Source organism: Cheilinus undulatus, linkage group 2 (genome assembly GCF_018320785.1).
Source record: "Cheilinus undulatus linkage group 2, ASM1832078v1, whole genome shotgun sequence".
Taxonomy (NCBI): Eukaryota; Metazoa; Chordata; class Actinopteri; order Labriformes; family Labridae; genus Cheilinus; species Cheilinus undulatus.
Window position 1 is genome coordinate 54934833 of NC_054866.1, and position 13300 is coordinate 54948132.

The 13300-nt window shown below is 41.3% G+C and overlaps 1 protein-coding gene and 1 non-coding gene across 2 annotated transcripts; both read left to right on the top strand.

The window, feature by feature from the left end:
* Positions 1–8520: 8520 nt before the first annotated feature.
* Positions 8521–9468, top strand: LOC121517350 (olfactory receptor 52K1-like). The gene has a single exon (XM_041799053.1). The coding sequence runs from the start codon at positions 8521–8523 to the stop codon at positions 9466–9468; it is 948 nt and encodes a 315-aa protein (XP_041654987.1).
* A 3225-nt stretch (positions 9469–12693) lies between these two features.
* On the top strand, positions 12694–12765 carry trnag-ucc. The gene has a single exon. It is a non-coding gene; the product is annotated as a tRNA-Gly (tRNA).
* Positions 12766–13300: the final 535 nt, after the last annotated feature.

The following is a 13300-nucleotide window of genomic DNA, read 5'->3' on the forward strand; positions in this document are numbered from 1 at the left end:
CTGGGTTTATCAGGGCCCATTCTCTTGGATTATCAGGGTCCATTCTCTTGGATTATCAGGGCCCATTCTCTTGTTTCTCAGGGTCCATTCTCTTGGATTATCAGGGCCCATTCTCTTGTATATCAGGGTCCATTCTCTGGGTTTCTCAGGGTCCATTCTCTTGGATTATCAGGGCCCATTCTCTTGTATATCAGGGTCCATTCTCTGGGTTTATCAGGGTCCATTCTCTTGGATTATCAGGGCCCATTCTCTTGTATATCAGGGTCCATTCTCTGGGTTTCTCAGGGTCCATTCTCTTGGATTATCAGGGCCCATTCTCTTGTATATCAGGGTCCATTCTCTGGGTTTATCAGAGTCCATTCTCTTGTATATTAGGGTCCATCCTCTGGTATTATCAGGTCCATTCTCTGGGATTTTCAGGGCCAATTCTCTGGGTTTGTCGGGGTCCATTCTCCGGGATTATCAGGTCCATTCTCTGGGATTTTCAGGGCCAATTCTCTGGGTTTATCAGGGCCCATTTTCTGGGTTTTTCAGGATCCATTCTCTGGGATTTTCAGGGTCCATTCTCTGGGATTGTCAGGGCCCATTCTCTGGGTTTATCAGGGCCCATTCTCTGGGATTATCAGGGTCCATTCTCTTGTATTTCAGGGTCTGTTCTCTGGGATTAATAAGGCCCATTGTCTTGGTTTCTCTGGGTCCATTCTCTGGGATTATCAGGGCCCATTCTCTGGGATTATCAAGGCCCATTCTCTGGGATTATCAGGGTCCATTCTCTGGGATTATCAGGGTCCATTCTCTGGGATTATCAGGGTCCATTCTCTGGGATTATTAAGGCCCAATCTCTGGGATTATCAGGGTCCATTCTCTGGGATTATCAGGGTCCATTCTCTGGGATTTTCAGGGCCCCTTGTCTGGGATTTTCAAGGCCAATTCTCTGGGATTATCAAGATCAATTCTCTTGGATTATCAGGGCCCATTCTCTGGGATTATCAGGGTCCATTCTCTGGGATTATCAGGGCCCATTCTCTTGTTTATCAGGGTCCATTCTCTGGGATTATCAAGGCCATGTCTCTGGGATTATCAGGGTTCATTCTCTGGGTTTATCAGGGCCCATTCTCTGGGTTTATCAGGGCCCATTCTCTTGGATTATCAGGGTCCATTCTCTTGGATTATCAGGGCCCATTCTCTTGTTTCTCAGGGTCCATTCTCTGGGTTTCTCAGGGTCCATTCTCTTGGATTATCAGGGCCCATTCTCTTGGATTATCAGGGCCCATTCTCTTGGATTATCAGGGTCCATTCTCTTGGATTATCAGGGCCCATTCTCTTGTATATCAGGGTCCATTCTCTGGGTTTCTCAGGGTCCATTCTCCTGGATTATCAGGGCCCATTCTCTTGTATATCAGGGTCCATTCTCTGGGTTTCTCAGGGTCCATTCTCTTGGATTATCAGGGCCCATTCTCTTGTATATCAGGGTCCATTCTCTGGGTTTATCAGAGTCCATTCTCTTGTATATTAGGGTCCATCCTCTGGTATTATCAGGTCCATTCTCTGGGATTTTCAGGGCCAATTCTCTGGGTTTATCAGGGCCCATTTTCTGGGTTTTTCAGGATCCATTCTCTGGGATTTTCAGGGTCCATTCTCTGGGATTGTCAGGGCCCATTCTCTGGGTTTATCAGGGCCCATTCTCTGGGATTATCAGGGTCCATTCTCTTGTATTTCAGGGTCTGTTCTCTGGGATTAATAAGGCCCATTGTCTTGGTTTCTCTGGGTCCATTCTCTGGGATTATCAGGGCCCATTCTCTGGGATTATCAAGGCCCATTCTCTGGGATTATCAGGGTCCATTCTCTGGGATTATCAGGGTCCATTCTCTGGGATTATCAGGGTCCATTCTCTGGGATTATTAAGGCCCAATCTCTGGGATTATCAGGGTCCATTCTCTGGGATTATCAGGGTCCATTCTCTGGGATTTTCAGGGCCCCTTGTCTGGGATTTTCAAGGCCAATTCTCTGGGATTATCAAGATCAATTCTCTGGGTTTATCAGGGCCCATTCTCTGGGATTATCAGGGTCCATTCTCTGGGATTATCAGGGTCCATTCTCTGGGATTATCAGGGTCCATTCTCTTGTTTATCAGGGTCCATTCTCTGGGATTATCAAGGCCATGTCTCTGGGATTATCAGGGTTCATTCTCTGGGTTTATCAGGGCCCATTCTCTGGGTTTATCAGGGCCCATTCTCTTGGATTATCAGGGTCCATTCTCTTGGATTATCAGGGCCCATTCTCTTGTTTCTCAGGGTCCATTCTCTTGGATTATCAGGGCCCATTCTCTTGTATATCAGGGTCCATTCTCTGGGTTTCTCAGGGTCCATTCTCTTGGATTATCAGGGCCCATTCTCTTGTATATCAGGGTCCATTCTCTGGGTTTCTCAGGGTCCATTCTCTTGGATTATCAGGGCCCATTCTCTTGTATATCAGGGTCCATTCTCTGGGTTTATCAGAGTCCATTCTCTTGTATATTAGGGTCCATCCTCTGGTATTATCAGGTCCATTCTCTGGGATTTTCAGGGCCAATTCTCTGGGTTTGTCGGGGTCCATTCTCCGGGATTATCAGGGCCCATTCTCTGGGTTTATCAGGGCCCATTCTCTGGGTTTATCAGGGCCCATTCTCTGGGTTTATCAGGGCCCATTTTCTGGGTTTTTCAGGATCCATTCTCTGGGATTTTCAGGGTCCATTCTCTGGGTTTATCAGGGCCCATTCTCTGGGTTTATCAGGGTCCATTTTATGGTGTTTTAGGGGTCCAGCAGACTCTGTGGTCAGTCCTTATCAGGACTCAGAATCCTGTTGATGTTCCCTTTGTCCATCATAAAGGTCATCTCAAACTCTACAAAGTTTTCTCTAACAGTCGTGTCGTTGTCGTTGAGGCTCTCTGGGGTCTGGTGGCCAATGGCAGCGTCAGAAGGAGAATATTAAAGTCTCAGCAGAGACAGAGAGACCAGAGTCCCCACTGACATCACTGACCTGCAGAGCCCTTCAGCGACCGACTCCGACCCAGTCAGTGAAGTTTACAGCTGAACCTGTTGACTTCTGTCCTGTTTGCAGCTCCAGGTCTCAACTCGTCACATTTCCTGTTTCCTGCAGAGATCCGCCTCATTCTGCTGTTTCCAGGTTCAACATAAAAACAGCTGATCTCTCTGAGTGGCTGCTTGTTTGGAGGTAAAGAGCGGATGCAGGCTGATGGAGTTTTGGAGGTTTGAAATCTGGTTTAACAGAGAAGTGTGACTTTAAGGCCTGTAGTCGGCCTCATGGATGAGGGGTTCTGTTTTTACTAAAAGTTCACCTTTCTCTGTTCTTCCCCTCATTTTGATTTAATACTGAGCTCTAAATGACGTGCAGCTGATCCATCCTTGTTGTCAGCTTCTGAACATGATCATGGAGGGAAGCAGGATCAAAGATGTTGCTTTCACAGGCTACGGGCAGCTGTTTAATCTAGGTCTGTTATTTTGTTGGTTTTGTTCAGATTTGTTGTTTAAAGGAGAACACATGGATTTATTCAGACCTCAGTTCTGGGTCTCTGGTCTTTGGGGGGGGGTTCTCTCAGACCCTCCAGCCCCCCTGGCTGCAGGCTTGTCTTCTCTTTGGTTTGAATGAAGGTGGTTTCAGTGAGAGATGCTGTGCTCTCCTTGCTAAACTGTGAATATCTTTGAGTGTTTCTGGTGAGCAGGAGGCTGACTAAATCTGCAGATTTCACTGGAATATTCTCAGAGCGTCAGCTCCAACGGTAGAAAAGAGGAGCTCAATCAAACCTCTAAAAACAGGACAATCAGTCAGCACACCAAATGTCCTTTAAAGCAGTGGTTCTCAAATGGTGGGTCAGGGCCCAAAAGTGGGTCTCTGAGTGCTGATTGTGGATTTCAAAAGTCCCTGATGTTTTTCAGCTCTAAATGATGCAGACATTGATTTTTCTGTGGTATCAGCTCAGGTGTGGCTGATTTCAGATAACAAAGCTGCTGTTTCCATGATAATGTGTTTCCGTAGAGAACTCTCAAACGTCCCTGTTATTATGGTAAACAGAGGAGAGTCAGAGGTCTGCGTGTCCTCTCAGGGCTCTTTAAACATGCTTTTAGTCTCTGTTTACTGGTTTGGTTCCTCTAAGGTCTAAACCAGGGGTGTAAAACTCAAGGCCCAGGGGCCAAATCCGGCCCGCAAGATGATCTCATATTTCTGTTCTAACTGGCCCACCAGTCTGAGGTCTGTAGATTTCCTCCAGTATAAAAATGTGAACTTAACCTTGACTCAATCTTGAAGTTAACAGTAAAAATAATTTGAATAAAAGTCAGGAATGTAGGAGATATTTGTGTTTTCTCTATATTTTCAATTTTGCATTTCACAGTCATGACTAAAAGTTATGGTTTTGACTTTTTATTCCATATTTTACCCTTTACATCTCATAAATCTGACTTTTAATCTCATATTTTTACCTTTTAGATTAATAATTTTACATTTTAAATCCTATTTAGACCTTTCAAAGTCATAATTTTGACCTTTATCTCATGTTTTGACTTTGTATTGTTTTAACCCTAAAAACTTGATTTTTAATCTTATTCATATTTTGACATTTGAAACTCATGATTTCGATTTTTAACTCATATTTTTACTGTTCAAAATCACGATTTTGAATTTTATCTCAGTCTTTTACTTTTAAAATTAATGCTTTCAGTATTCTGCCTCATATTTTGACTTTTAAAAACATTATTTTGACTTTAAATGTCATGTTTTTACCTCTTTAACTTGTAAGTTTGACTTTTTATCTCAGATTTTGAGTTTTTAACTTAACATGTTCAAGTTTTTTACTCCCACAATTCATTTCTGGTGAAAATAACGTTCACATTTTATGGTTAAATATTGTCTGACAGTCCTGGTCTAGACTCTAACATGGTTCAGGAACATTTCAGTCACAGATGCTCTGACTGAGAGCGTTTAGGTTCGCCATGCTTCTCCTTCACATCCTTTGCTCTGCAGCTCTTTGACCACTCACTCTGCTGTTTTCTGATGTTTTCAGATCAATCATCTGATTTTAAAGTCACGTGACTCTCTCACACCTCTCACACTCAGGCTGAAGCCTTGACTTTCTATTTTCTGGTGAACATTTACAGTGGGAGGTGAGATGTGAAGAAAACAGCAGTGAGGATGATTCTGAGGCTGTGTCGGTCCTTCAAACAGAAACAGGAACCAGCAGGTCCGCCCAGACAGACGGAGCCTTCAGCAGTTAGACGCTGTCACAAACTGATGTGCCTTTGTAAAAGTTATAATTAGAGACATAGTCTATGATGGCGTATGAGGGCTGACCTCAAAAAATGAAAAAAATGAAGACAATCTGTTCATTATCCAGCAAGAAAGGCTGAATTTTGGAGACAAAAATGATTTTTTGAGATTGTAAAGTTTTATATTGACAGGAAATAAACTCTGAATTTCTGAGTTTAAAAGGTCTAAAATTTTGACGTTAGAAACTAAAAAATAATCACGATTTAAAACTGTACATTTACAACAGTGTAAAGTCAGACGTACAAGAAACGAGGCTGATCTAGTGGTTGGATTTCTGACTTTAACACTTTAAAAGACATTTTGGTCATGTACATGTAGGACTTTAAAAGTTTATAAAATTATAGTTTTTTCTGGTAGATTTCTGACTTTTTAAACTTGAGAATTTCTAGTTTTTTTTTTTCTTGAAATCAACCAGACCCTCTATTATTCTCTGTCTAGAGTTTCCCTCAAAACAAAAAAAATTGATGGGGCCACCAGGCCTTAATAAGAAGGAGGCACTTTATTTAGAGCCAGGCCTTTATTTTTAAAACTCTGTCTGAGCCATGTTAACAGCTCATATTTTCATCCAAAACAAATAAAATAACACTGATAATGTAACTTCAGCAGCTGGACATATGAATATATTTTAACCATTACTCTTTTATGGCCCTATAAATCCAATTTATTTTTTGCCAAATTCTGTTTTAATTTTTTGACATTCCATTTTTTAACCTTTCCATTAATTTTACCATAAAAAGAGTGTCCTGTTTATGTAAATGACTAAAATGTTCACTAATTAAACAGAAATAACCTTAAATTTATTGAAAAGGGCCACAGTTGGCCCAGGAGCTGTTGTTTGGATAACCCTGTTACAAAATAATTATAACCAGTGTAACAGATATTTCCAACATTTTCAGACACATCCACGTGTATAATCACATTCTAACTGTCAGTCAAATTCATTCAATTTCTGCGTTTTCCATATCAAATATTAGATCCTTTTTTTATTGGCCAATTCCACTGGACATCATAGGGCCCAAATAACAGTCACACAGTCACAATTTTAAGTTGAAAATAACATTATGTGCTTAATCACCCAGCCACAAGATAAATCCCGGCTTTTATATGCTCGTAATGCGCACAACACCCATCATTAAAAGGAGCCTGGCCACAGATTGAATCCCGGCCTTTATTTGAGTATTAACAGTAGTTATCTGGAGATGATTGACCTAGTCCTGCAGACCTCCTACTACAGGTCTAGACAAATGAAGGGAGACCAGAGTCCAGAGGAGTCTAGGACTGAGACCAGAGTCTAGAGGAGTCTAGAACTGAGCTAAGATTGTAGCTGAGCCTCTTTAACAGCTTTATTCCCTCATTCTGTTCCATGGAAACTCTGATGAACTTATAAGATAATAAACCTGATGGGGTACTGGTTAGACTGGAATGACAACTGGGGCCGAGCCCAGCCTGCATGCAAATGGCAAGGATGGAATGTTTATTAGACTTTGGTGACATCATGATCAAAGGCAGAGGAGAGAATGTTGGTAAAGCTGGGGTGTTGGGGGCCCTCCATGTCTGCCTAATGCTAGAATAGTGTTTCCTTAGCAGAGCCCCCCTACATGTACCTATGAAAAGCAGAGCCCCCTTCATGTACCTATGAAAAGCAGAGCCCCCCCTACTTGTACCTATGAAAAGCAGAGCCCCCCTACATGTACCTTTGAAAAGCAGAGCCCCCCTTCATGTATCTATGAAAAGCAGAGCCCCCCTACATGTACCTTTGAAAAGCAGAGCCCCCCTACATGTATCTATGAAAAGCAGAGCCCCCCTACATGTACCTATGAAAAGCAGAGGCCCCCTACATGTACCTATGAAAAGCAGAGCCCTCCTACATGTACCTATGAAAAGCAGAGCCCCTCCACATGTACCTATGAAAAGCAGAGCCCCCTTAATGTACCTATGGAAAGCAGAGCCCCCCTACATGTACCTATGGAAAGCAGAGCCCCCCTTCATGTACCTATGAAAAGCAGAGCCCCTCTTCATGTACCTATGAAAAGCGGTGCCCCCCTTCATGTACCTATGAAAAGCAGAGCCCCCTTCATGTACCTATGAAAAGCGGTGCCCCCCTACATGTACCTATGAAAAGCAGAGCCCCTTTCATGTACCTATAAAAAGCAGAGCCCCCCTACATGTAACTATGGAAAGCAGAGCCCCCCTTCATGTACCTATGAAAAGCAGAGCCCCTCTTCATGTCCCTATGAAAAGCGGTGCCCCCCTACATGTACCTATGAAAAGCAGAGCCCCCTTCATGTACCTATGAAAAGCAGTGCCCCCCTTCATGTACCTATGAAAAGCAGAGCCCCCTTCATGTACCTATAAAAAGCAAAGCCCCCCTACATGTAACTATGAAAAGCAGAGCCCCCCTAAATGTACCTATGAAAAGCAGAGCCCCCCTACATGTACCTATGAAAAGCAGAGGCCCCTTCATGTACCTATGAAAAGCAGAGCCCCCTACATGTACCTATGAAAAGCAGAGGCCCCTTCATGTACCTATGAAAAGCAGAGCCCTCCTACATTTACCTATGAAAAGTAGAGCCCCCCTACATGTACCTATGAAAAGCAGAGCCCCCTTCATGTATCTATGAAAAGCAGAGGCCCCTACATGTACCTATGAAAAGCAAAGCCCCCCTTCATGTACCTATGAAAAGCAGAGGCCCCCCAGGACCCAAAAGAGAAGCAAAAGTGACACACTGCCTCCAAAATTCAACATGGATTTAAGCTGTTTGATTGATAAAACTCTAAAAAGGCCGATGCATGATTTTCTTATCCAAAGACCTTAGTATAAACTACCAAATAACTGCTTTATTATGGTTTTAGTCAATGTTTGATCATCTCATTTTGGCGGCCTCAGAGCCAGTAAAGCCTCACGCCCACCCCCAACATCTTAAGTCCCCAGACCCCAGGTTGGGAACCAGAGTTTACTAGACCATAGTTGGTGACTTTGGAAAAGTGAGTGGAGCTGAGACGAGATCTCTTCCTGCCCCCATGTGGAGTTATTTGCTGTGACGTGGCGTTATCTGCAGAGAACCTGTACCAGTATACCTGGACCTTACTGTAACCTGGTTTGTCACACTGGTTGGTTTGAACCCTCCTTTCTTTGCCTTTCTCTTCTCAGACTCTCTTAACTCCAAGCCTAAAGGAGGACGTTGTACAGGAGGAGGATGGAGAACATCTCCTCACACCAACACTTCATCCTAAACGGCTTCAGTGAACTGGGAGCTCTGAGGCCCATCCTTTTTGTCCCTTTCTTCCTCATGTTGCTCCTGTCTCTGTTGGCTAACTCCCTGCTGCTGTACGTCATCGTATCACAGAGGAGTCTCCACTCACCCATGTACATCCTCATCGCTGGGATGGCCTGCGTGGATCTGAGCCTCCCTCTGTTCTTCTGTCCTAAGATGCTGCTGAGCTTCCTGTTTGACTGGAGGGGAATCTCTCTGATTGGCTGCCTGGTTCAGATGCATTTCATCCACTTTGTGGGAGCCTTTCAGTCCACATTGTTAGTATGGATGGCCCTGGACCGATACTTCGCCATCTGCAGCCCGCTCTACTACCATGAACGCATGGCTTTACCGGGGTTCTTGAAGTTCGTGGTTCCAGTTTTGTTCAGGAACTTCTTTCTAAATACTCTGATGGTGAGTCTGGTGGGAAAGTTACCGTTCTGTGTTGGAAACGTGATGAATCACTGTTTCTGTGAGCACATGGCGTTGGTGGGGCTGGCCTGTGGAAGTACCACCACCAACAACCTGGTGGGGTTACTGACGGCATTCCTGATCCCTGTGGCCGACTTCGTCTTCATCACCGCCTCCTACGCAGTCATCTTCTGCTCTGTGCTCACGTCTGGAAAGGGGGGCGTCAAAGCTCTGCACACCTGCGTCACCCACATTGTGGTCATCACTGTGAGCCTGACCATCGCCCTCGTTGCTTTCCTGTCCTATCGGATCAGAAACGGACTTCCTGCCGCCGTGCGTGTTTTCTTCAGCACCATGTACCTGCTGTTCCCGAGTTGCTTCAACCCAATCATCTACGGCATCAGGACCTCCGAGATCAGACAGCACATCGTCAGAATGCTGACATGTTGTCCATTTATCCAGACTGTGGACTGTTGCTAATCAAACCCAGAAACATGGAAAGTTCTAGAGTCCAGCTGCTCTGAAAGACACACACCAGTGAGAAGGACCACCTCTGTACACTCAACACTTATGGACCAAGAAGTCTGGCTCAGACCTCTGCCTCAAACACAGACCATCTCTATGCTACAACCACGATTCCAAAAAAGCTGGGACGCAGTGTAAAATGTAAATAAAAAAATGATTGTTAAATCTCATAAACCCATATTTGATCCACAGTAGAACAGAAACAACAGATCAGCTTTTAAACTGACATTTTAACATTACAGGAAAATATTAGCTCATTCTGAATTTGATGGCAGCAACACATCTCAAAAACTAGGGACAGGACCATGTTTACCATTGTGTTGCATCCTTTCTTTAACAACAGTCTGTAAACATCTGGGAAGCGAGGAGACCAGCTGGTGGGGGTGGAATGCTGTCCCATTCTTGTCTGATGTAGGACTTTAACTGCTCAACAGTACTGACTCTTCTTTACTGGATTTTCATTTTAATAATGATCCAAATGTTGTCCAATTAAAGTGTCCTTCACACTTTTGACACCAATGTGACAGATGTTTATCTAAAAAGTAACTAGTTACATTACTCAGTTATTCACAACTAAAACTAACTAGTAACTAGTTACATTCTGATAAAAAAAAAGTAAATATCTATTAGTTAATTTCTAAAATATGTTACTAACTTTCTAAAAAGTCAGTAAAATTACTGACTTATAGCTTAAAGTAACTAGCTTTCTTAAAAAGAAACTTCTGTTGTTTAGAAGGTAACTAGTTACTCTTTAAATAAAGTAACTAGTTACATTACTAAGATATTAGTAGCTGAAAGTAACTAATTGCTTTATTTAGACAGTGAACAGTTATGTTCTGAATAAAGTAACTAGTTTGTTTCTTAAAAGTAGCTTATTACATTACTCACTCACAGTAACTCACAGCTAAAAGTAACTAGTAACTAATTACTTTCTTAAAAAGTAACTTTATGTTCTCTAGAAAGTTACTTATTTTCTAAAAAGTAATTAGTTACTCACGGCTAAAAGTTACTAACTAGTTAATGTCTACAAAAGTAATTCATCACTGTCTAAAAAGATAATGAGTTACTGTCTAAAAAAGTAACTAGTTACTGTCTAAAAAGTAATGAGTTATTGTCAAAAAGTACCTAGTTGCTGTCAAAAAGGTAACTAGTTACTGTCTAGACAGTAACTAGTTACTGTCTAAAACAGTAACTAGTTACTGTTTAAAAAATAACTAGTTGCTGTCTATAAAGTAACTAGTTACTGTCTATAAAGGTAATAAATTACTGTCTAAAAAAGTAACTAGTTACTGTCTGAAAAAGTAACTAGTTACTTAATTAAGTTACTCATGGCTAACTACATGTCACTTTCTTAAAAAAAACTAGTTACTGTCTGAAAAGGTAATGAGTTACTGTCTAAAAAGTAACTAGTAACTGTCTTAAAAAGTAACTAGTTACTGTCTAAAAAGGCCATGAGTTACTGTCTAAAAAAGTAGTTACTGTCTGAAAAAGTAACTAGTTACATAACTCAGTTGCTCGTAGCTAATTACCTGTCACTTTCTTAAAAAGTAACTAGTTACTGTCTAAAAAGGTAATGAGTTACTGTCTAAAAAAGTAACTAGTTACTGTCTGAAAAAATAACTAGTTACATAACTAAGTTGCTCGTAGCTAACTACCTGTCACTTTCTTTATAAAAAACTAGTTACTGTCTGAAAAGGTAACTTGTTACTGTCAAAAAAGTAACTAGTTACTGTCTGAAAAAGTAACTAGTTACATAACTATGTTTCAGCTTCAAAGAACTACCTGTCACTTTCTTAAAAAGTAACTAGTTCCTGTCTAAAAAGGTAATAAGTTACTGTCTTAAAAAGTAACTAATTACTTTCTGAAAAGGTAATTATTTACTTTCTAAAAAGTAACTAGTTACATTACTAAGGTACTCACAGCTACAAATAACTAACTACCTGTCACTTTCTTAAAAGGTAACCAGTTATGGTCTAAAAAAGTAACTAGTTATTGTCTAAAAAGGTAATGAGTTACTGTCTAAAAAAGTAACTAGTTACTGTCAAAAAGTAAGTAGTAGTCACATAACTACGTTACTACAGCTACAAATAACTACCTGTCACTTTCTTAAAAAGTAATTAGTTACTGTCTAAAAAAGTAACTAGTTACTGTCTAAAAAGTAAGTAGTAGTCACATAACTACGTTACTACAGCTACAAATAACTACCTGTCACTTTCTTAAAAAGTAACTAGTTACTGTCTAAAAAAGTAACTAGTTACTGTCTAAAAAGTAATGAGTTACTCTCTAAAAAGTAATAAGTTTCTTTTTACTTTGAGCCCTCTCTTTTCTAGAAAGTAACTACTTATTTATAATGGCGTATGTGTGGTGACCTTCCAGCTGTGCACTGTGGCGTTCGTCTCTGTGTACCAAGTCCCGGGGCAGGTAATTGAATTAGCCTGATGTAGGGAATCATGAAGAGAGAGTCAGGAATATTTGGAATGAAGCACTAACAGTAATATATCTACTAACCACGGAATAGTCTGTTTCAGATGCTGAGTCTGATGGGAAATAGCATTTTATTTTCTGATTTTTTTAAAGGAGCTTTATTGTTGAATATCATATTTCCCCCTCAAACCTGTAGTTGATCTCTGTCATTTTTCATGTCCAAGTTGACTCTTATCAGCTGGGTGTTCATCAAAGCTCCAGTGTGACCTTTGACCCATGAGGATTTGACTTAGAAGTTCCTGTTTTTGTTTAAATAAATCGAAATAACTATCATGTGATAGAGTTCAAGCTGAAAAATCACTGAGATCTGATTTTTGGTTAATATTACCAAATATGTCCTGTGATTGTGGGAAACACTGATACCAGATGGTTGAGGGGAGTAACTGCAGTGATTTAATTCCACTAATATCTCTGTAGAGAAGAATGAATGAGTCTGAAGAGACATTAAGGAGCTGATGAAGCTGTGGAGGCATTGACACAGACACCACTTTACCTCTACATCTATTTATAGATCTATAGATATTCCTTTGTTCTGTAATGTACAGACATTCTCAGCTTTGACTCTGCTTTGGGACATTTTCTCATCTATCATGTTTTTCTTCTTCAGCTGTAAAATCAAATCCACTACTTTTCGTTCCAGCTACAGCGGATTACAGATCATTTTAGTAGATATAATCCCCCACATGTGTTATGGACGCGTTGGTGGTATAGTGGTTAGCATAGCTGCCTTCCAAGCAGTTGACCCGGGTTCGATTCCCGGCCAACGCAGATACTTTAATATTTTTCCCCATTAATTTAAATGAGAACAGATTTACTCAATTGATGTTATGACCGTAATAAACATAGATAAGCAGACACGTGATAAAATTATCCTCTATTCACTGCCACCGTCTTAATATCTCAGTTGGGGTTTAATTTCCTTCATCAAAACAGGATCCGCTTATTCAGACCAAAAATCAGATAAAATCTACAATACTAATATTTCCTCCCGGTGCTGACCGTGTCGAACGTTTATCGAAGATCAGCAGGTAACGGTACATCGGTGAAGGGTTCGGTAGACTCACAGGAAGCATCATGACCGTCCGCGTGAGGGCGCTGTGAGCTGAAGAACTTAGTCTGAAGGAGGAGGGCCCTATTCTGGTGTCATAGTCCGACTGGTGTTGGATTAACTGATGACCTTCTGGTAGATGTTCGCTGTATCCCACCACGTCGCTCCCTTCGTGATCAAATGAAGATCTTACCCATTTCAGATTTTATTAGTGGGGATGCTGAGTTTATTATACAGCTCTTTATCATAAACTCT

What these genes read in the sequence shown, in the direction of transcription:
- LOC121517350 (XM_041799053.1), top strand. Translation starts at nt 8,521, where the DNA reads ATGGAGAACATCTCCTCACACCAACACTTCATCCTAAACGGCTTCAGT.